Source organism: Theropithecus gelada, chromosome 4, assembly GCF_003255815.1.
Source record: "Theropithecus gelada isolate Dixy chromosome 4, Tgel_1.0, whole genome shotgun sequence".
Lineage (NCBI taxonomy): Eukaryota > Metazoa > Chordata > Mammalia > Primates > Cercopithecidae > Theropithecus > Theropithecus gelada.
In genome coordinates this window covers 125,210,330-125,233,991 of record NC_037671.1, presented here as the reverse complement: position 1 = coordinate 125,233,991, position 23,662 = coordinate 125,210,330, and the positions used below count along the sequence as shown (strand labels likewise).

The following is a 23,662-nucleotide window of genomic DNA, read 5'->3' as shown; positions in this document are numbered from 1 at the left end:
ACCCTGACAGGGGCTGTGGGCAGAAAGGCCTCAGCCCAACACTTCTCTTCTCACCCTTGTCCTGTGGTGTCTGTCTCGCACTAGCAGAACTGCCCAGAAGCCAGAGGCATGGAAGCAGTCCCTAACAGTCCGCCTCCTGGCTTCCTTGCCTCCTGGCCTCCCAGCCTCTGCAGCACAGGGCAGCGAGGAGGGTGGGTTTGCATGGGAAATGGCGCTCCCCGTCCTCGAAGGGAAGTCCCACAGACTGGGGTCTCCTGCCTCAGCCTCCCAAGTAGCTGGGATTACAGCAACGTCCTGGAAGGCAGTCATGGCGGGAACAGGTTCTCACACTGCCCTCCTGGGCTCCTGCCTTCCCCTGACCTGGGAGAATTCTTCCAAATCAAGCCTGCGCAGACAAGCCTCTGACATGAAGTGGCAAGGCAGTTCCGACCCAGCGTTTCCGTCCCGGATGCTGTCAGGAAGTGCTGGTGCTTTTCCCTGTCACTCTTTTCCAATTTTTTTTTTTGCTTTTGTTTTTATTTTTGCAGGGAGGTTGAGCTATTTGAGAAAGGTAAGGCTGGAGAGTGCTAACCCAGGAGTGGGCAGTGAGGTGTGGCTATAGTCCATCGCTGCGGGGCAGCCGGGGTTTGGGCGCACTGTTTAGGAGCACCAGGGAGGGGGCCCAAGTGCCTACCAGCGCACTTCTTCTCTGTGGGGTCGGTTTCTTGGGGTTGACCGTGTTGGGCTTGCTCTTATTAGAGCAACCTCTGGTGGATGGTGTTCCTCATTCTGAGAATAGTATTGTTTTATTATCTTTATTATGCAATGAAACAGGGAGGCCTTCTCAGCAAGCGTGGTGATGAACAAGGCCTCCCCTGCAGGCTAATGCTCAAATAATACTGACGTGCCACAGAGTAGGAGTGGCGTGGTGGGGTGGGGGACAAGCTCCCTCAGCTTTCTTTTCCTCATGTGGCAACAGCTGGTTAGAAAGGCCTCCTACAACCTACAGAAAAGGACATTCCTCAGGGCTGGCCACCCACCACAGCCAGTAAACAAGCTTTCCATGGTGTTGTCACGGAGCAGGCTGAATATTTCCACCTTCCTTAGAGATGCTAAGTCAAGGTGTCTCAATACCCACGAAGCAATTCTGGGTTCAACACGATGGCACACCACCACGAACTTCCTTAGCAGCGACACATGCGGCCAGGTGCCAAACACCGCCATTCCTGCTGGCCAAAGGTGACAACAGGAGACTTCGCTGCTCTTAATAATACCTTTCCCTCTTCCTCTGGTCTTTGCATTTCTCTACCTTCCCTGTCTTTCTCGTCTCTTTCCATCAGTGGAGACACCATCTCCCGGGACACTGAGCAACCTGACCCGATGACTTCGAGGCAGTAACTACGCGGGTGGTGGTGTGAGTTCACAGGCTTGCAGAACGCTCGCGCTAGGCAGGCCATTTCCTTTGACTTGCCGAAAGGATCAGTATCATATTTGAAAAAAGGTAGGAGAGCGTGTAATCATTTGTAAAATTTAACAGACACCTTCTCCTGTAAAATTAATTTAAACTAATGACAGAGAGAAACAACTCCTGTTTTATCCTGGTGGGAAAAAATGGAAATGTCCAAGCTCATCAGTTCTCCTTCTAAAACTCAGCTCTACTCATGCCAGGCGTCTGTCTTCATTCCGTTTCTTTTTTGGTTGACAAATTACACACACAGTGTGAAGATGGGCACAGAAACACCACGCTCTTTTCAACGGTCTCACGTGAGTACAGACTGGAGCCTCCTCAGGAAGGCTGGCCCATGCTCCAGGCCTGCGTGGTCACACCGCATCACTACAGTTAAGAACTGGGTGACACAGAGCTGCATCACTGTAGTTAAGAGCTGGGTGACACATATTTTTGTACAGTTCTAAGGATCTCACTTTAATTCTTATCAGATTCTGTTGCTAAAGCAAACTAAGGTACTTTTAATAACACAACAACAAAAATTTGCTACCGAAAATGGGCAGTAGCTGCGTCTTTACGCATGTGCTTCTTTCTGGGAAAACCCGGCCCCACTGAGCTTGCACGGTCTTCTCTCCTTCTCCCGCATGGGCTTTCAGACAATCGAAGGGAAATTTACAAGTGGAACCGCCAGTGAACAGGCATGTGTATCGGTACCATGTGTTTGAAGAAACAATAGGCCAAGAGAAGGAGCCGAACCAACTGTAAAGCTCATTTCATTTCAGATTCCAGAGTTGCACTCCACTTTTTGGTGTAGTTTCTGGTTCTGTCATTGACCCGATTCCTAAATGGCTAAGCTGTGAGCTCCCTGGAGCAGGTCTATGTTCTCACCTTGCCCTGGATCTGTGGCAGTAAAAGCGTCCAATTAAAAAGTCTCAATGAATGAAAAAAGTAACCAGCTTCCTGAACAAGGGGATTGCTACAGAATGAAATGCATTCCAAAGGCACGAAGTGCTCTGTTGAACAATTATATTATAAACCTCCATTTAAAAAATTCAAATATGAAGTAAAGCTTCTGACTCATATTTTTCTTTTCTTTATCTTTAATTACTTAATTGATTTTTTGAGATGGAGTCTCGCTCTGTCACCCAGGCTGGAGTGCAGTGGCACAATCTTGGCTCACTGCAACCTCTGCCTCCCAGTTCAGATGATTCTCCTGCCTTAGCCTCCCAAGTAGCTGGATTATAGGCATGCGCCACCATGCCCGGCTAATTTTTACATTTTTAGTAGAGACGGGGCTTCACCAGGTTGGCCAGCTGGTCAATGGGAAAGCAGGTTCCCGTCCAAGCAGTCAGACCCCGAGTGCACACTCTCGACCCCTGTCCAGCAGACCCACTCATCACAAGGCAGGGAGCCCCAGTGTTCCGTGTCAGCCAGAGGCTCTATGCCTCTCAGAGTACCCAAACCGTGAAGGAATGAGGCAGCGTTCAGAGCAGATGGGGCTGGGCAGTAAGGCGGGGCTTCAGAATAGCTGGAAAGCTCAAGTCATGGGTCTTGAACTCCTGATCTCGTGTGATCCAACCACCTTGGCCTTTCAATGTGCTGGGATTACAGGCGTGAGCCACCGTGCCTGGCTATATATTTTTCTTTTAATCAACACTTAGCCTTTCATTACCAAATATATATGCTAAATGAAGATGAGGAGCCTCTTCATTGTCTGCTAAAATGGAGTGAGCTCCTGCCATGTGCCCGACTTTCTTGAGGTGCTGGAACTACAGCAAAAGCAAAGCCTTAGTTGCCCTGGAGGGGATGTTCTCACAGGGCCATGCACACAGGCAGCAAATAACCCAAGCAGGCGGAACGTGCCGTAGGGAAGATGATACGGGTGAAGGGGGCTGCTGGCTGCAAAAGACGGAGGTGGGGAACTAAAATTGGGGCATCCTGTGGGCTTCGGGTGCGTATTTGTGTTCTCTGGTTGGTCCTGAGTTGGAAGCAGGAACAGAACGTAGGAAGCTGTCAGTCATTCATCAAGTCCTGGCCATGTAGGGCTGACTGTCACAGAAGTTATAGTTCAGCTTCCTGGGCTGTCACTAGAGATAGCAATCTGGCTTCCTGCAAGTCTGACACAGTCACTGGCCTCCTGAGCTGTGTATTGTAGATAAAGGGGCTGGCTGCAGCTGCGGGTCAGACTTCTGTTGGGCACCCGGCCTGGCCACCATCTGCTGTGTATCCACTCTCAGTCCCCAGAGCCCACAGAAGGAACCAGCCTTGCGGACACTGGACTCTAGCCCAGTGAGACCGATTGTGGAATTCTGACCTCCAGAGCTGGAAGACAATAAGCTTAGGTTGTTTTAAGCCACTAGATGGGTAATGTGTTGCGTCAACAATAGGAAACTAGCCCATGTTGAAAGACCGGGCAGAGGTTTGTGGTGGGAGAGTTGAGAACCAAGTTTTGGCTGGTGGGTGGGAGCCTGTGAGACGGGCTCGGGGACATGGCAGTGGGCAGGAGACACACGCTACATCTTATTGCTGATGACCGTCTTCCGCCGCATGCCTGCTGGGAGGGGCTGAGCATACGAGAAACAAAACCATGAGCCAATCACATTAAGCCTTTCTCTTTTGGGGGAAAAAAAAAACCATGCAGCTCACTGCCAGCACTCATTTAATTTTACATAAACACATTCATTGAGGCCGAAGCAAATATGACTGATTTTCAATGTGAAAATAAAATTTAAAAACTGTTACTGGAGTTATTTCTAAACAGAACTAATATCAGAATCGTGTGAATCATCAGAATTGTCTATTTTGGAAAAATTGGATTCATCAAATGAATCTTTGGCCAACAACTCTTTCAGAACGAAGTTAACATCCCCTGTAGGAATGCTACGTTTTCTAGGATTTGACATTATCAACGATCGATGACGACTATATTCTGTAAATGGAAATGCTGCTACTAAAAACAGAATACTATCAATAGAATGATGTCCTTTGTTTCCAAAGTCAGTATACTAGAGAGCGGTGCAAAAATAATAATAAAAGCGAGATAGTTCGCGGCAAAGTTATCTCGGGGCAAACGCTGCCGCTGCAAGTGCCGCTGGTGAGTATTCCTGGGGAAAATGGGCAAAGGGTTAAATCAGCCACAAAGGCAGCTTCCCAATGTGTGTTTCGAGGAAATACAACTGCCCAACCAATTCCACTGAGGAGCTTCTTGGATTAGAGAATGCCTGTGCAGAGACACAGGCTGGACAGAGCTGCCGTTCTGGCAGGCGATACCATCATTCTCCCGTCTTCTTTAAGTCTCTTCTGGTGGAAGAGAAATTTACGCCACCGTTTTCCTCAGTCATGCAATCTGTTACCAAAGCTACCCAGTCTCCCTCCTTGTCCATCTAAATGTTGCTTTCTTTCTTTTCTCTTTTCTATTTTATTTACCTGCTCCTAGTCCCAGCCTCTGTGCCTGTGAAGGCTCCTTTCTCTGTGTTTCCGCTGTGGCTGTGAAGGCATCTACAGCCTCTGTCTGTCTCTGCACCACCACCGTTCTCAAGATGGTTAATGTTGCTCCTCCACATAGCTCACCTCTCAACTGCTGTTTCTCTTTGCTTCAAATTTTCACATGATTTCTATAAAAAATGCATTTTGATCCCTAAAGACAGGACTGGCCTTGACCTCTCTCTTTCCAGGTTTGGCCACAGTGGTTTGACACAGCAGCACAGCCACCTCTCTTCCCCAGGACCGGTGCAGCTAACGCCCCACGTGATACTGGGAAGCCCCATGGTGGAGCCATCTGCTGCTTTCTCAATGGCTTAGAATTCTTTGCAGGACCTGGCACTGGATCCTGCGGAGTCAGCTTGAACGCAAGCTCCCTGGAGTCCTCTCCTTCTCCAGCCCCGTGCAGCTCACTGCAGCGCCCAGCTTTAGGCCATGGGCTCTTTCAAGATGTAGCTTCTGCAACAAGCCCAGGCGCTGCCCTGAGGACAAGCGGGCTGTGATCCACAGGAGCCAGGGCTAGTGCTGCCAGTGACCTCGGAGCACAGACTGCAAACAAAGGTCTACATGAACGCAGACCATCCTGAATGCTGTGCGGAAGGAAGCTGGAGCCGCTGCCGGGTGCCGGGGCCCTGGCTAGGGGCCTCGCAGCTGAGTGCTGGAGGAACTAGGTGCGCTGTGCCCTCAGAGGTGAAGCTGGAGGAAGCGGCCCGGCTGCCGCTCAGCGCTTACACAGCTGAACCGTGGCCCACTTGGTGGCAGCAGGACCTTCCACCGGGGTACACCCAGACTCGTGAGACCAGGAGACTCAGGTGCGATTTTACATAGAGCTCCGCTTGTACCTGGCACACCTTCCCCTTACAGCCTAGGGACCTTGGCTGTTTATCAAACAATGGATTTTTCTTGCAGGTCTCCTGACTTGACTTCCCAGCTATTCTGAAGCCCAGCCTTACTGCCCAGCCCCATCTGCTCTGAACGCTGCCTCATTCCTTCGCGGTTTGGGTACTCTGAGAGGCATAGAGCATCTGGCTGAAACGGAACACTGGGGCTCCCCGCCTTATGAGGAGTGGGTCTGCTGGACAGGGTCAAGAGTGTGCACTCGGGGTCTGACTGCTTGGAAGGGAACCTGCTCTCCCACTGACCGGCTGTGACTTCTCGTATATGTGTTGAACCATTCTGAGTTTCTGTTCCCTTATGGGGATAATGAAAATAATTACACTGTGGGGTGCTGTGAGGATTAAGTGACTTCACACATACAGAGCACTTATAGCAGTGCTTGGCATATACTGAGTATGAAGTATTTACTCCCGTCATCCTCGTAACTCTCGTCACCATTCTATCTAACGCCTGCAGCTCCTGGTCTCAGAAACTTCAGTTCTCAGGCAGTTTCCTCTTCATATATGTACTGACGTTGGTGTTTTGCAAAAGAGGGTCAAGGTGGCAAAACCGACACTCGAGTGATGTAGTTTTATGCCTATTATGACATCTATAATAAATAAGAACTTGAGTCATTAGTAGAGATGGCCAAGAGCTCTCTCAAGGTACCTGTATTAAGCTATGAGAAAGGGAGATACTAGTGACACAAGCTAACATTTCTGTAGTGAATTAGCTCTGATATGTGTAGACGGTTGACCCTTGAACATGGGGGTTAGAGGTTCCGACCCCCTCAAGAAGTTGAAAATCCACATATAACTTTTGACTTCCCCAAAACCTAACTACTAATAGCCCACTGTTGACTTAAAGCTTTACTGATAACATAAACAGTCCATTATCACATATTTTGTACGTTATATGTATTATATATTGTATTCTTAATACAAATTCTGTAATAATATGATCTAGAGGAAAGAAAATGTTACTAAGCAAATCGTAAGGAAAATATGTTCAGTGTATGGTTCTGTATTTATGGATATAGTGAGTTTATGCCGTCTGTTCACAAGATGGATCGTCTGTCTGAAAAGGGGGGGGACTCACAGCTGCAGACCTCAACCTGGGGTACGTATCATATAATTCAACTTATTTTTTTTTTTTTTTGGTCATGTCATGACTTTTCTTCTTGGGAGCACACACAGCGTCCCTAGTGGCATGGCACTTCTTAGGGGTTCTATGGTGTTACTCAAGGTTTATGGTACTGCACTAAACAGGGTGAAAAATACATGAGAACCACAAGATACCATTTTTTACGGCTATTCCCAATTCCCTGGATACACAGACTGCTCACATGGAGATGATGAGTGTCACAGGACATTTAAAGCGGATCCTTCCAACACCTGAGCTCACTACAGCAGCAATGGAAGGCCGCTGTGAAATTCTTACAGTAGTGCCGTATTCACCACAGTTAATTTGATGCAGCTATGATTTAATGCTGAATCTATGTTTGTTTACATTGATCTCAACTGCAAATGGCACCATGTATGGTCTATGCTGGAGCACACAAATTTTGATAAATTTTATGTTTTTATAATACATCTGTGTATATTTTATAGTAGAAAATGATAAAAATAGACTAGTATCTATGTATATTTTATGCATCCTGACATACCATTTTCTTAATGTTTTAAATATTTCTAGGCTATGTGGTTTGTCTGTGAGTTTCTTCAAATTGTAACAAATCTCCAAAAAATTTTCCAATGTATTTACTGAAAGAAATCTGCATATGTGGATCCTCAAAATTCAACCTCGTGTTGTTCAAGGGCCAACTGTATATATTTACATATTCCTACATATTCCCCCACCAATATAATGCCAGGAATCTTTCCATTTATACAAATCAGCACTATCTAGAATATGTACCTAATTCCATTAAGCAACAAAGACCTAAGAATAAAATAAAAACAAATAATTTCCTCTCTCAATTCTTATAAAGTGAACACAGCATCTTTGATGGAATAGGAATATTATTTTTCCTTTCAAATACACCTCTCCCCTCCCTTTTAATCCTCCTGGATCACGATTACCTCCAACACTTAATAGTTACTTCTATTTGAATCTTATTTTAAATGCAGGGTGCCCTAATGCGTGGACAGCTATGCAGCCATCTGTCATGGTATTTTGAAGCCCTGGACAACTGCATCGCCCACCACTAGTCTCCCTGGATTGGTTATAAAAACAAAGGCGTACTTTAGTTTTACATCAGATTACTTAGCTATTTTGTCCCAATAAAATGGTTCGTAGTTATTAGAAAGTAGGGCACATCTGTTCATCTACAATGTGTCTGATAAAAGGAAGAGGAAGCGCTGAGGGAACATAATCGCTTTTCTCATTCAACCATCAGAGCACTGGCTGGGGGCACTGGCAGAATGCGCTGCATCAAGTCCAGCCTGAAACGATGCTGTGTGTGTGAGAAGGAAGAGGGTCAGTGTCCTCCCGCCCGAGGCCAGACTGCCCCAGTGAAGGATCTTGGACATTCTATTGTTGTTTGCCAAAGTCGAGAGGGAGGGACAAGCCTGGGAATCCAGGTTGTCATTCAGCCCATGTTAATTGAGCCCCTGCTGTAAGCTGGGTACTGTGTTGGAGGTTGTGACAGCTCGAATCGGTACTAAAATTAGGACTAATTCGAGCTATCACTTCCCACCACCTTTAGCACAGTACCCAGCATACAGCAGGGACTCAAGTGAAAAATGCAGCTGAAAATAAATGCAAATCGAACAATCTTGTTGTTTGATTACTCGGGTAAACTGGTTTAAGTAGAACCTTAAATGTAGTTTACATGTTTCAGGGTAACTCTGGCAGCAAAATCAGAAACCTGCAAAAATGCAGAAGTAACTTAAAGCAAAATATAATGATATTCTAAGAATGTGAGAACTACTATGATTCCATATTCACTCTGAACCTCCGTACCTGACCTTCACAGAGGTGAAGAGATGGCCCCACTCTCCTCTTAGAAGGGCCTGCACTTTAAGTCGTGGCCCAGTCACAGTGGGGTGGGGGCTGCCCTGCAGCACGTGGGGAACACTGAGCTGTTGGGCAATCATCATCCTGTTGCTAAAGGACTCATCAGAAACTCAAGGAAGAAGAAAAACTCCATCCCCATCTCCAAAATATCAGCCTCCTGGCCTTTATCTACATGACACTTGCCCTCACCCACAAGGATGCTGAGGCTGGGCTTCTCAACCTTTCGTTGGGGCAGCAGGTTGTAGGGGCTGTCCTGTGCACTGCAGGATGCTAACCAGCTTCCCTGACCCGTATTCACCAATGCCAGGAGCCCCTGCCCCAGCTGTAAAAACCAGAAAGTCCCCAGACATTGCCGGTGTCCCCTGGGGGCCACAGTCACCCCAAATGAATATGACTGCCCTGGGCAGAATCCATCAATTCTGGTCAATCTCCTCATTGTTTAGTAAAGATTGCTGCATTCCTCTTTCTGTCATTACTCGGTAGGGACATTTCTGGGTCATCCATGCCACTGAATGGGAGGATCCCCTGTCTGGCTCTGACAGGACTGCTTCTGAAGCAGACCCCGTTTTTATCCATGAGCCAGGGGTAGGTGGGCTTGTATATGGCTCAAGCGGCAACTGGGAGTGGTAAAGCTGGATTCTAGTGACAATCTCGGCTGGACATCTGCTGAACTGAGATCCAACTCACATATCAGACAACCAGCTGCCACATGCTTAGTTCTGGGTCATGTTAGAAGTCACTGAACTTTGCTGTTTCTTAGTCCGTCCATCAATAGGTGGGAATGATGCTTCTCATGAACCAGTCAGTGGATACAGACAAAGGCCGAAAGTATTTCAACTACATTCCACCTGGAAATGCTGAAAACAAAACCGCACAGTGCTCTGCACTGGTCAAAGCAGTTTTGGTAACAAGTAGGTCCATTCTAAATTAACAAGCTCGTTGCACAGAAATGCCAACTTGTTCATCTTGGGAGGAAATCTAAACAACCATGTCTACCTACAGATAAATGAACCTATTGTCACCACTCCCTTGGCCAGCTGAAACGTGCTTCTGAAATGGCTCTGGTTATAGGAGCCTTCTGGACCATGAGCCACATCTCTCTGAAAAGTCCGGGGCCCTTCATGGGGCTGCACCTTCCCGTGCTTGGTTAATTTATGCATCTTCCAGACCACACATTATGACCCACTGTAGTCTCAGAAGGGACAAGGGAAATCCCTGCCATGTCCGCTGGCCAAATTTGTCCAGGGAACTTCAAGGTTTGTGAAAGAGAAACAGGAAGACCAGGCTCTTTGTTCTACCATCGGCCAGAGTCACAGTGTCTGGCTTCTCGAGAGCTGTTGCTGAAATTCCACAGAGTTTGACCTCAACAAGATCTTTGAGGACTGAGGGACTGAATTACAAGCTGTGTAACAAAACTGAATTCAGACAGCGTCTATATAAGAGCTGGATATGGGAATATTAGGAGAAAACACACCATCGCCTCGTCACTGGGGGATTTACTTGCAGAGGCACAAAACGGGGGCTGATCTGCCTCACAGTAGCAGGCTGTTTCTAGAAGGGCACCGTGGCTGCTGGGCTGACCAACCCACAGGCTTGTTTCTTTGAGCTCACTGGGAAGCAGTGATTGTTTCTGGGATTGCTGTTACCCGATAAACAACCTAAAGAAATTCTGTGAGCAATGACCCAGACAGAAAAAAATTCCAAGGAGCCCATGTAGGCTTACAAAGCATATGTGAAATATGTTTCAAAATACAAGTGAAATTCTCTTGTCTAAGGCAGAATAGAGGTCTACTCTTCACCACTGGAACATTAGGACACAGGAACAAGACCTGGATATGCAAATGGTAGGTGCCCATCTAAGTTCTCCTTTAAAACACTCTCCTAATGAGATAGAGGAGCAGGACAAACCAGTCTCAACAATCCAAATCCTAGAAACGCATGAAGCTTACATGCCCCAGGCTGCAGAGGCAACCACTTCATAACAAAACCTGTTTTTCTCCTGCTCTTTACACCACGGGTGGACATTCTACCATGACAGTAATGCTCACTGCAGTCTCCACCCAATTACAGTTCCAGGAACTGTAAATCATGATCTATTTCCTTCCTTTCACCTTTCCTGGATGTGTTCAAGACTCTGGGCAGACTAAACACAGAGATGCTATCGGAGCAAATCACAAACTGATTATTTCTCCATATTTAAACTTTCTTTTTTGTTTGAGAAATTCAAGATAAATTTGTCAATAATCCATAAATTCTTGACCCAAACAAAATCAAGGGACCTGAGATTTTTTTTCGGCTGGCGTCGTTTGTGACAGCAAAGCGTTTTCCCAGTGCAAGAAACACGGTAGGCATTCCCAGTGAATATGCTTGAGGATCCCAGGCCATGCTTGAGGATCCACCCTTTTGAAATACCTGTTTTCACAAAATTTCAGTAGAGCTCTGGGCAAGTGAGGATGGGATTGGGTCATTTCAACGTTGTCATTATTCTGAACAATCTTTTCAGCGTATAGAAGAATCACAGTTGATGAAAATTACTCTTTTTACACTACTTGCTGGCTGGGCAGATGTTCTTTGAAGGGCAAGTGTAGCATCGTGTGCTACAGACGTGTCTGGGTAAGCAGGGCAGGTCCCAGTCACGATGGCAGCACAGGCTGGGACCTCGCTCTGCGACAGCCTGGGGTTCAGCTCCACTGGAAAGGGGCGGAGTTTCAAGTGTCTCTTGCTGTCTTTTAGAAAGGATGTACAATGTATCTTTTTTTTTTTAAACATAAATTTGATTCTGATTTTAGCAGGAAACTTTACCTTTAATCTACATTTTACTAACCAAAAATCTCTAGAAACTGGTATTCTGGATTGCCAGATCAAATATTTAAACAGCAACAATTACAGAAGCTAAAGTTACTATGTAGAGATTGCCAAATAGGGTTATAAAGAATTGTTTCTCTATACTATTCTTGACGGTTGGCAGTAAAACCATTAACTCTCTGCCAAAGTTTGTTGTGAATAATACAAGCTTATTTATTTCTTTAAAGTATTTTCTTCCTTTCTCCCTCTTTTCTTTCCTTCCTTTCCTTGCCAAATTCTATACCTGTTCCCCAACTCTATTTTCTCAAGATTGGGGCCCCAAAACTTTTCTCTTGGTGTATGTCATATACAAAGCTACCAGAGGTGCTCAGTCCCTACGTGGTGGATATGACTGAAAATATTCCTGATTTGCAAAACTACCTTTTAATGGGTAACCGCATATCAAAGCAAACTGAACTCCATCATATCAGAGCTTGGAAAATGGCAAATAGAGAGAATGTTCACTCAGGCTCAGGTGTCCCTGCTGGAGTCACTGCACAGCTGAGCACACGAGCACATATGCTGTGCTCCTACGCTCCGTGCTCCCACGTACCATACGTGCTCCCACGCGCTGCACTCACCCAGGGCCCTGCTATGCTCCTATGCTCCGTGCTCCCACGTACCATACGTCCTCCCACGCACTGCACTCACCCAGGGCCCTGCTGTGTTCCTATGCTCCGTGCTCCCACGTGCTGCACTCACACAGGGCCCTGCTGTGTTCCTATGCTCCGTGCTCCCACGTGCTGCACTCACCCAGGGCCCTGCTATGCTCCTATGCTCCGTGCTCCCACGTACCATATGTGCTCCCACACGCTGCACTCACACAGGGCCCTGCTGTGTTCCTATGCTCCGTGCTCCCACGCGCTGCACTCACACAGGGCCCTGCGTGCTCAGCAGCCTGCCTTACCTTCACAGCGTACTCGGTGTCAGTGGCTTTATGCACACATCGCTTGCATACTGAGTAGGAGCCCACCCCGATGTCCTCCTTGATCTCGTAGCCATCAGTGAAGTGGATGTTGTTCCCGTGTAACTGCTGCAGAGGGACCGAGAGAAGAAGAGCTGTTGGAACCCTCACACGAGGGGATGAGGCAGCTACACGCACACAGAGTGTGGGACGAAGAGAGGTGCCGACTGTGAACCCGAGTGTCTGGAGCCCGGGAGCTCAAGGGTCCCCCCGCCCAAGGCTGCAGAGTTACTTTGTGATGTTCTCGACCTAAATCTCAACTTCTCTGATTCCTTGGGCTATGACTCTTAACTTTTAGACACCAGGCCATTCTGTGTCCACTGGCTGGTATGTTTCTTGCAAAGATCTGAGAGCAGGAGAATCTGAAAGTGAAAAGCAAGTGCTGGCAACTACTGGGTGTGTGGCTCCAATGCCTGTGTGCAGAGCAAGGCTCTGGATGGAAACATCTCATTGGAAATCTGACTCCATAGTGTCCAAGTCACAACCTGCTTTGACCTGCATACAGCAGCCGCACCCACCTGCTCTGAAAGCCACCCATGGCAGCCTGCTCTGTCACAACGTCCACTTTCCACACCTGTATTTCTCCAAAGGCCACAGGGAAGGAAATAGGATGGAAATGCAATGCCATCCAACTTACCCGGACTTAATTCTTAAATAAGTTTAATCATAATTAGAATTAAGTTTAATTAAGTTTAATCTCTTAGAATTCTCTGTATTCTGGTTACATTTATTAGGCGAGAAACTCATTATAAAAATAGCACCTTCCAAAGACCTCCCAAAGATTACATTTCATCATGGGAAAATGATACCCACAAATTAAGCTGCTATCCTAGGGTCCTGGCTGGACTCCACACAGTGAAGATGCTCCAGTCTCTGGCCATAGACACCATAGTGACATTCTTCCCAGGGCTTGACCTTCCCTCTTTCAGACAAATGCCAAGTAGGGTAAGAGCAAGGGCTCAGTACACCATGGGAGACCACCACAGAGACCACTACAGGGACCACCATGGGAACCACCACAGGGAACACCAGGGAGATCACCATGGGAACCATTACAGGGACTACCATGGGAACCACCATGGGGACCACCATGGGAACCACCACAAGAGGCTACTACAGGGACTACCATGGGAACCACCACAGGGACCACCACAGGGAGACCACCATGGGCACCACCATGGAAGACCACCACAGAGACCACCACAGTGACCACCATGGGAACCACCATGAATACCACCTCAGGGACCACTATGAGAGACCACCACAGGGACCACCACAGAGACAACACAGGGACCACCATGGGAACCACCACAGGGACTACCAGGGAGATCACCACGGGGACCACCATAGGGACCACCAGGGAGATCACCACAGGGACCACCACAGGGGACCACCCCAGGGAACACCATGGGGACCACCACAGGGACCACCACAGGAGGCTACCATGGGGAGTATCCATGGGGACTGTCACAGGGACCACCATTGGAAACCACCATGGGGGCCCACCATGTGAGACCATCACAGGAACCACCATGAAGGAGCACCACGTGAGATCATCATGGGGACCACCATGGGGGACTACCACGAGGGACCATCATGGCAGACACTCAGAACAATGGGAAGTGTGAGGGAAGAAGAATTGGTGATTAAAGTCCACCCATCCTAAGCACCCAACCCCCGGGTGACTGAGGTCACAGGGAACACCAGAGTCACCCATCATCCAAGTGCCCTCTTGCCCCCAACCCACTGCAGGCAAACACAGTTACCTGTACAATTGGATGAACTGCGACTTTGTGCAGATCTTGCTGTGAGGGCTCCTGGATCAGGCTTGAGGCCACAAAGCTGAATCCTCTAAACAGGTGATGAGCATTTGCACTCGGGGGGACACCAGGGGAGTCTGCAGGTGACAGGGGCAGAGTTCAGATGCCATGAAAGCTGGGTGACCCTGGGGTGAAGCGATAGTGTGTGTGCATGTGGTATGTGTATGCAATTCATGTGTGCATGTGTGTGTATGTGCGCGTGGTGTATGCCTGTGTTGGAGGAAAAGGTAAAACACACATGTAGAAATGCTGAACCAGATGAAACTACTTTCTTTTGGGTCGTGCTAATGATCTGATTTTTAAATGGCAAAAATACCCAGAACAAAAACTTTAGGATTATCATTGATGGCATCTTTTAGTTTGCTAACTTCTGGATTTACTCTATATTCTTGACCACAGTCCTCCACCCCTCCCCACTCCAGACTCAATTAAGAAGGCACCAATGACCTCAGGATGGAATTGTCAGTGAACATGAATCCTATATCCTTAGCATCTGGTCTCTAGGTTCCACAGGTCCCACCCTGTGCCCACAGCTGCGTAACTGCGTGTGTGCTGTGCACGTGCTCTGCTCTTCAAGGACATTTGGGCATTGTTGCTCCTGTCCACAGCAAGGCAGCGTACAAAAGGAGGAATTCCCTTTCCATTAAGATTTTTCTGATCTCTGTAAGATCTGTGTTCAAAAGCATGACTGCCATGAGACTGATCCCATTTCAAGTTTATCATTAAGAAAAACAAAAGGATAAATGCCTCGTGGGGAAAAAAAATCTGCATCATACATAACAGATGAGAGGCTAAACTCTCTATTGCCCCAAAGCTCCCAGAGATCACTGAGCAAAGAGCAAAATACTCAAAGGAAGGAATTCTGACAGCTGCCACAGGCATGAGAAGATGCCCAATCTCTCTAGGGAGTGAGCATACACATATTTAAATAGGATAACACTTTTGCCTAACGCATTAACAAAAATGAAAGAAATCAGTCGCATCTGGGTTTGGCTAGGGGGTGGACACTCTTATAATTGTAGGAGGGAGCATAACTGGCATAATCTTTTGGAAAGTCAAGGTAACTTTTAAAGCTAACTTTAAAATTTGCATGTCCTCTGAAGACAACTTTACATCTAGGAATTTATCCTACAGAATTACTTTCAAAAGTGCACAGTAATAACAAATTGTAGAGGACGCAAACAAATGGAAAAACAGCACATGCTCATAAATCATAAAAATTAATATCATTAAAATGAACATATCACCCAAAGCAATCTACAGATTCAATGCAATCTCTACCAAAAAACCAATGTCATTTTCATAGAATTAGAAAAAACAATACTAAAGTTAACATGGAACCAACAAAGAGCCTGAATAGCCAAAGCACTTTTAAGCAAAAGGAACAAAGCTAGAACTAGAAGCATCACATTACCTGACTTCAATTATATCACAAGGATATAGTAACCAAAATAACATGGTACTGGTATAAAAATAGACACACAGATGAATGGAACAGGATAGAAAACCCAGAAATAAAGCCACAAAGTTGACAAAAACTTTGTGGGGAAAGGACACTCTTTTCAATAAATGATACTGGGAAAATTAGTTTACATAAGCAAAAGAATGAAATTGGACCCCTATGTCTCACCATATACAAAAATCAACTAAGAGATTAAAGACTTAAGTGATGAAAGACCTGAAACAATGAAAATACTAGAAGAAATCCTAGGGAAAACTCTTTTGGACATGGGTCTAGGCAAATACTTCAAAAGTCTTTTCAGGGCCGGGCGTGGTGGCTCACACCTGTAGTCCCAGCACTTTGGGAGGCTGAGGTGGGTGGATCACAAGGTCAGGAGTTCAAGATCAGTCTGGCCAACATAGTGAAACCCTGTCTCTACTAAAAATATTTTTAAAAATTAGCCAGGTGTGGTGGTGTGTGCCTGTAATCCCAGCTACTTGGGAGGCTGAGGCAGGAAAATTATGTGAACCCGGGAGGTGGAGGTTGCAGTGAGCTGAGATCGTGCCACTGCACTCCAGCCTAGGTGACAGAATGAGACTCCAGAGACTCCATCTCAAAAAAAAAAAAAGAAAGAAAGAAAGAAAAAGAAAAAGTCTTTTAAGACCAGCATAAGAAATCAACAGAATGAACAAACAACCTGCAGAATGGGAGAAAATATTTGCAAAGTATGCAACTGACAGGGGAGTAATATCTAGAATTTACAAGGAACTCAAACAACTCAACAACAACAACAAAATAAATAACTCCATTAAAAACTGACCAGAGGACATCAATTGACATTTTTCAAAAGAAGACATACAGATGGCCAGTGGCCAAACAGCGTATAAAAAATGCTGAAGATCACTAATCATCAGAGAAATACAAATGAAAACCACAATGAGATATCACTTTATATCAGTCAGAATGGTTATTACTAAAAAGTCAAAAAAAATAACAGACGTGGGTGAGGATGTGGAGAAAGGTGGTGGGAATATAAATTAGGACAACCTCCATGAAAAACCGGTATGGAGATGTCTCAAAGAACTAAATGGAGCTCCATTCGATGCAGCAATGTCACTGCTGGGCATTGCCCAAAGGAAAAGAAATCATTGTCTCAGAGAGACACCCGCACTTGCAAGCCTACTGCAGCACTACTCACAATCACAAAGTCATGGAATCAACCTAAGTGTCCATCAACAGGTGACTGGATAAAGAAAATGTGGTACATATACACAATGGAATACTATTTAGTCATAAAAAAGAATGAAGCCATGTCTTTTGCAGCAACATGGGTGGAAATGGAGGCCATTATTTTAAGTGAAACAACTCAAACCCAGAAAGTCAAACATCGCATGTTCTCACTCATAAGTGGGTGCTAAATAATGTCTGCATGTGGAGGTCGAGCGTGGAGGGATAGAGAATGGAGACGTGGAAGGGTGGGAGAAGGTGAGGGATGAGAAATTACTTAATGGGTACAATGAACACTCCTCAGGTGATGGTTACACCAAAAGCCCAGCCCTCACCACTATGCACTTTACCCATGAACAAAACTACATCCGTACCTCTGATATTTACAACATTTACATAAATAAAAAATAAAATGGGCTGGGCATGGTGGCTCACACCTGTAATTGCAGCACTTTGAGAGGCTGAGGTGGGCGGATCACAAGGTCAAGACCAGCCTGACCAACACGGTGAAGCCCTGTCTCTACTAAAAATACAAAAATTAGTTGGGCGTGATGTCAGGTGCCTGTAATCCCAGCTACTCAGGAGGCTGAGGCAGGAGAATTGCTTGAACCTGGGAGGTGGAGGTTGCGGTGAGCCGAGACTAAGCCACGTCACTCCAGCCTGGGCGACAGAGCGAGACTCTGTCTCAAAACAAAACAAAACAAAATAAAACAAAAAAGCAAACAAAGAAATCCCAAAGTAGTTAGACATAAATGTAGAAAAAGTCTGTTTCAGTGATACATGTTACAGAAAAGAAAAAGGAGACACTAAATACTCCTCACTAAAATAATCATGGTCATGCTCAACAGTGGCCCATCTGTATCAGTATGCTTTGTAATGATTGCTGTGTGAGTCCTGCCAGTGAGACCAGGGCCATCAGAAGGAGCTACAGCTGCATGGACTGACAGAGACATGGCTTCCTAACCGTTTGTCAAATTCAAAAAAGCAAATAGCTGTTGAACAATATGAAGAACCCAAACATTATTTAAAAAATTAAATATATATTAATATATATATAAATAGAATAACAGAATAGATTAATATATTTAAATAGAATATATATTACATTAAAATAGAATGCTATATTATATAATACGTATATTTATAATATATGAAAATACAATATGTAATTTTTCCTGAAAACACACATATGTAGAAATTTAAACATTCTTATTTATATATCTTTTAAGACTCCATGTATGTATAGGTGTGTATTTGTATATTCTAGAATTCTCTACCTGCAGGCCTTTGCCTCTTTGCACTTTTAGTTGCTGTACTTTGAAAGGAAAAAAGTGCACCTAGTTCTGTTTTATCTCCTCACGGTGCGGCAGGTGTGTGGGGCTGGGAGGCAGCTGCAGAGAACATGTTTTTTGTTTCTTAGCATCATATTTTGAGGCAACAGTTATGAAGGCAGCTGCTCCAAAGCCCAGGAGCCAGGCCCCAAGTCAGGTGGGCCCCTGGTGCCAGTGGGGGCGAGGCCGTGGGCAGACGGATGACCCAGCACCCCACTGGTGCTTTTCCTGGGGTAAGAAGCTTCATGGACCCGCACTCACCTTCAGTGTCCTGAACCAAGAGGCAGTCAGAGCCAGGTGTCGGCCCTCAAAGGGGCCAACAAAGGGGCCTTCACAGTCACCCCTGGTAGATGCCCACACGACCCCTGGACTAAAGTGACCAGAGTTGGCTGTGTTTGGAAACAAACTTCCAATGCACCAGACTAGCAAAGCGTCATTAAAAAACCAAAGGCACACTGAGTGGGTTTTGGAAACTGAAATTCTGCAGTGCGACCTGGCAGAGAAGCTCTGAGCGGCTCTGCTTCCCATTACATGGAGCAGCTGGAGGAGGAGGCGCTCCTGCTACGCCGGGTTTGCTCTCTGCACAGAGTCTGGCTTTGAGGTCTGCCTCCTCCCAAAGATGCCCTGAGCTACCATGGGCCGCAGATTCTCCCCCAGAAAAATGAAATACACACGGCTACATCATGGTTTAAGAAATCTTCAAACCTGGAGGCACTTTAATGTCCTCCCTTAGGGACTTAGACTCAGAGTTTGAGCTTATTCTAGGGAATCCGCGGGAGCCACAAGAGTGTGAAGTGCTGAGCAAGGATTGGGAGTCTAATTTACAGCCTGTGGAGGAGTGTGTGCGGGGTGGGGGCACAGGCCACGTTAACTTGACAGATACAGTTTCATTGGTGAATGGAAAACCTGTAATTCCAGCAAGCAATGTCTTCTAACCAACCAAGAGGCATGGAAGACACAGCCACAACCTTCCGTGGCCAGAGAACTTATGCCTCTCCCCACATAGACCAAGGAGAGCCTGTGGAAAGGGTAAGAGTAACAGCAATCTACTGAAGGCCAAGTGGGTCTTCACTGAAAGTTAAGAGGCCGACATTTGGTCGTTGTGGCTAGCTAGTAAGGAAATGATAGGTGGCCTAAATAGAATTTAAGTACTTTATAATCACCTGAGGGATGCTGATTTTCAGCACAGTATTTAAGAAGAGCAAAAATGTGAGTTAGATAAAAGGAGATGTAGAATTACAATAATTACAAATAACCTCTCATGGTCCTGTGGATATTTCCTGATGTGTGGAGTCTGCCTGATCAGTTTTAAATCTTAGATTGGCATCTCCGGCTAAGTGGCATGCTTCAGTGGGCAGTCAGCGTGTGATCAGGGAATAGAAACCAGCTTGAGCACTGGCTGACGTTTAAGAAAAGACAAAAAGCCTAACTACAAGAAATTCCCACTGTGTGTCCAGTAAAGGATTTGTAGCTTATCCATTGCTTCAGAGTCACATTTCTACAGCTGCTCATTCACCCAGCCATGTGCTCAGCTCACATGCTTAGAAAATCCTACCCTCCTATACAAATCAGAATGAGTTTAATGTGTCTTTAGCACGTCAATTACTACCTACCTCAAAGGCAAACGGTGGTGGGATAAATTCAGTGAAACTGATTGGAGAACTGGAAACACTAAGGAATAAAAAAGCCAATTCTGAATAGCATTGGAGTACAATGTGTCTAATTACGTTTTCCTCAGGCTATTGTTAAAATAAAATGGAATTCTCTAGATGCTCAAAAAAAGCTTCTGCTTCCACTGGCCAGCTAGGTTGAGGTTTAAATTCTTCACGGATAAGATAAAAGGCATGTTCATGTGAATATCAGAGTTGACTGTACTAACATTTTCTTACCAAGCAGCACAAACATAGACTTTCTTTCCACATTTTAAACACACAGCCCCACACGGCGGCACCTCACGAAGACGTGTGTGCATTCTGTTAGGGACCATATGGTCCTTGTGGACTCAGGGACAATGATCTCGTGGTCAGACCTAATTTCCTCTGAGCTCCTCTTACATTCAGGTCAACAATAGGTTGAGAAATATCATGACTTGCTTGGATGACCTGTGGGCAGAGTCAGGATGGAATCCCCAAATCCTGCCCCCTCTTTTCAAACTCAGAAACTGAAAAGTAATCCTGTTCTGTGAACTGGGTTAATTTTGTCAATGGGAAGGACCAACCCCAACGCACAAATACTTTCTAAGGAAGCTGAGAATGGGGTGAGGTGAAAATCCCACAATCACTTATTGGAGAGAGCAGACCCAGAAATGTTTTCCAAGGCAGCCTCATTACATCATGAATCAGTGATGAACCAAAGCTACAATGACAGTTTTAATTCTACCTGGGGACTGCAGGAAGACCCAAAAGAAGTAACTGAACAGTCAGTGGCATGACTCCCTAGTTAACAGTGCCCGGAATCAGCTTTCTTCCTGTTCTTGGTACCAATGTAGCCTGGGTCAGGAGCTGGCCTAGGCCCATCAAAAGTCCCACTAAAAGCCCCACGACCCTCCCTATCTGCACAAGCTCACACCCACCTCAATGTACTCATCTGGGTATGGGAAACAGGGATTTCACCAACAGCCTGAATCCGGAGGAACAAAGTGGATTCTCTAACTTCATCTACTTGACATTTTGTGGCGGACCATCTATTTGTTTCCTGATTATCTTTTAAAAAATGAGAAAATTTCAGATTCAAAAGCAGTGAGAAAAAATACAGCAAATCCCTGTAGATCCAAAAATGCAGCCTGGTCACCAGCTCTCTCAGGACTTGTCCTGCTTATGTCTACAGAAGGAGCTTGTGGATGGTTTTGTACATAACCAGCATACTGTTAGTGTTGTGGACTGAATTATGTCCTTCCCAAGTTCAAATGTTAAGGCCCTACCCCCCAGTGTAATTGTATGTGGAGACAAGACCTTGATATGGTTTGGCTCTGTGTCCCCACCCAAATCTCAGGCTCTGTGTCCCTACCCAAATCTCATCTTGTAGCCTCCATAATTCCCATGTGTTTGTGGGAGAGACCTGGCGGGAGATGACTGAATCATGGAGGCGGGTCTTTCCTGTGCTGTTCTCATGATAGTGAATGAGTCTCATGAGATCTGAAGGTTTTAAAAAGGGGAGTTTCCCTGCACAAGCTCTCTCTTTGCCTGCTGCCATCCATGTAAGATGGGGTTTGCTCCTCCTTGCCTTCCACCATGTTTGTGAGGCTTCCTCAGCCCTGTGGAACTGTAAATTCATTAAACCTCTTTCTTTTGTAAATTGCCCAGTCTCAGGTATGTCTTTATCAGCAGTGTGAAAACAGACTAATATAGGCCTTTAAGAGAATAACTGAAGTTAACTGAGGATAAAAGTGTGGGTCCCTAATCCAAGAGGACTAGTGTCCTTATAAGAAGACAGAGAGACACCAGAGATCAATCTTGCTGTCTTTGCACACACAGAATAAACGCCATGTGGGGACACAGCAAGAAGGCAGCCGTCCGCAAGTCAAGGCGAGAGCCCTCACCAGGAACCAACCCTGTTGGTATCTTGAACTTGGACTTCCAGCCTCCAGACTGTGAGAAAATAAATGACTGTTGTTTAAACCACCCAGTCTATAGTATTTTGTTATGACAGTGCTATCAGACCAGGATAATTACCATATAAAAAAGCAAACTTTAATTCATTAATAAAGATAACTTTTAAAGGGAGCTGACGAGTTCTGATGAAATTTGCTAGACCCCAAGAGTAATTTCAGACACACCAGGAGACCAAATTTATGCATCCATTTGCTATGCTATTTAGTAGCCGATACAACTTTTCAAATGGGTTTCTGTTTTTTGCATGAATAATATCTATAGCTCACAAATCTACACACATAACTGACAGCCTTCCCTCTCTGTAAATGCACTTTAATTGAAAGAGGGATTTTAATTGCCTCCAGTTTCTCTTCTTGCTCTTGCTGTGTGTCTCTCTGACACAGGAAGTAACTGGACTGGTGACTTGCAATAAGAGAATCCATAGGACACTTTCATCATTTCCAAGGTGGAGGTTGCGTAGGGAACAACAGAGAATTGGGGCTATCACTTAAATCTTTATCACTGAGCACAGAAAACAACAACAACAAAAAAATCAAACAGAATGGACAGTTATTTTCCATGAAAACAATTCTTAAGCATGGGAATCTCTTGTTCCTAGATATCAGTCCCTAAGGGGTAAGGTGGGAGAAGCCACCGACAGAGGGAACCACTGTGGTACACACCTGTGGGCGTCCGTGCTGTGAACTCGGGGTCAAAGTGGAAGGTGTCCTCAGGCCTGCCCACTGCTGGTTTGAATGGTGGCTTGATCTCCTTCCGGAACAGCTTCTATTAATACAAGGAAAGCAAGACAGGGCACTGAGAATGCACAGACACCACCACAGAACACTGGGGACAGAGAAACCTGCTGTGGGGAGGGAAGGACGTTCTTATCACAGACTGCATCGGCCTTGTGGATTACAAGGGATTTCTAAATACTCTGAAATATAGATGACATATAAAATATATGAATATGTGTAGTATTATAGATAATATAGCATAAATAATAACTATGTATTATAGAAAGATATCAAAAAGGCATAGTTTGAGGTATGAGGGTTTGGGGACATGCCAAGTGTTCTTCATTTTAGGGCAATAGTTTTCTAGTTTCTTCTTGGTAGTAGAATCTTTTTTTCCAGGTAAAATCATAGAGGACAGCCACCACTTGCCCCCACTGGGGACGGCAGTGAAGAGGCTGTGTGGCTCTCTTCTCCCTGCCCTGGGACTTTGAGGCTAGCACCATGGAACTTCAGCTCTGCGGGACACTGTAACAATGGCCGACCCAGAGCCACCCCAGGGTGCTCTCTCGCCAGTGTCTCAGGGCCTGCGCTCTGGGGGCCTTGGCACCTCTGCCAGAAACCTGCCTTGGGTGTCAGAATGAGGGTGCCCAGGCTCCTCGACAGGAGGACGCCTGCATCTTCAGAGAACCAGCCCTACCCATGGCCCCCTCTGGGCCCAAACTTATTTCCCAAACAGGACCTTGGACAGAAGGCACAGAAAGTCCACAGCCCTCCGTGCTCCGGTCTCAGAGCTGCCGGCCTGACAAAGCTTTCCAAAGCTGAGATGTGTTGTTTCCAATCCTCTAGGGCAACAACACATTTTATTGGGATAATTCAATGTAAGGAAACAACGCACAGGTATCTGGAAC

At 45.9% G+C, this 23,662-nt stretch overlaps 1 protein-coding gene across 4 annotated transcripts in view; it reads right to left on the bottom strand.

Annotated features, from left to right (window-relative positions):
- The window catches only part of RPS6KA2 (ribosomal protein S6 kinase A2), a 452,256-nt gene that overhangs the window by 21,763 nt on the left and 406,831 nt on the right, over positions 1–23,662 (bottom strand). For all 4 annotated transcript variants that reach the window (XM_025381624.1, XM_025381625.1, XM_025381626.1 and 1 more), the window contains 3 exons: positions 22,701–22,803; positions 14,375–14,505; positions 12,552–12,677 (listed from right to left, as the gene is read on the bottom strand). In XM_025381624.1, the coding sequence (XP_025237409.1) occupies positions 12,552–12,677; positions 14,375–14,505; positions 22,701–22,803 (360 nt within the window). The remainder of the gene's footprint in view (positions 1–12,551; positions 12,678–14,374; positions 14,506–22,700; positions 22,804–23,662) is intronic.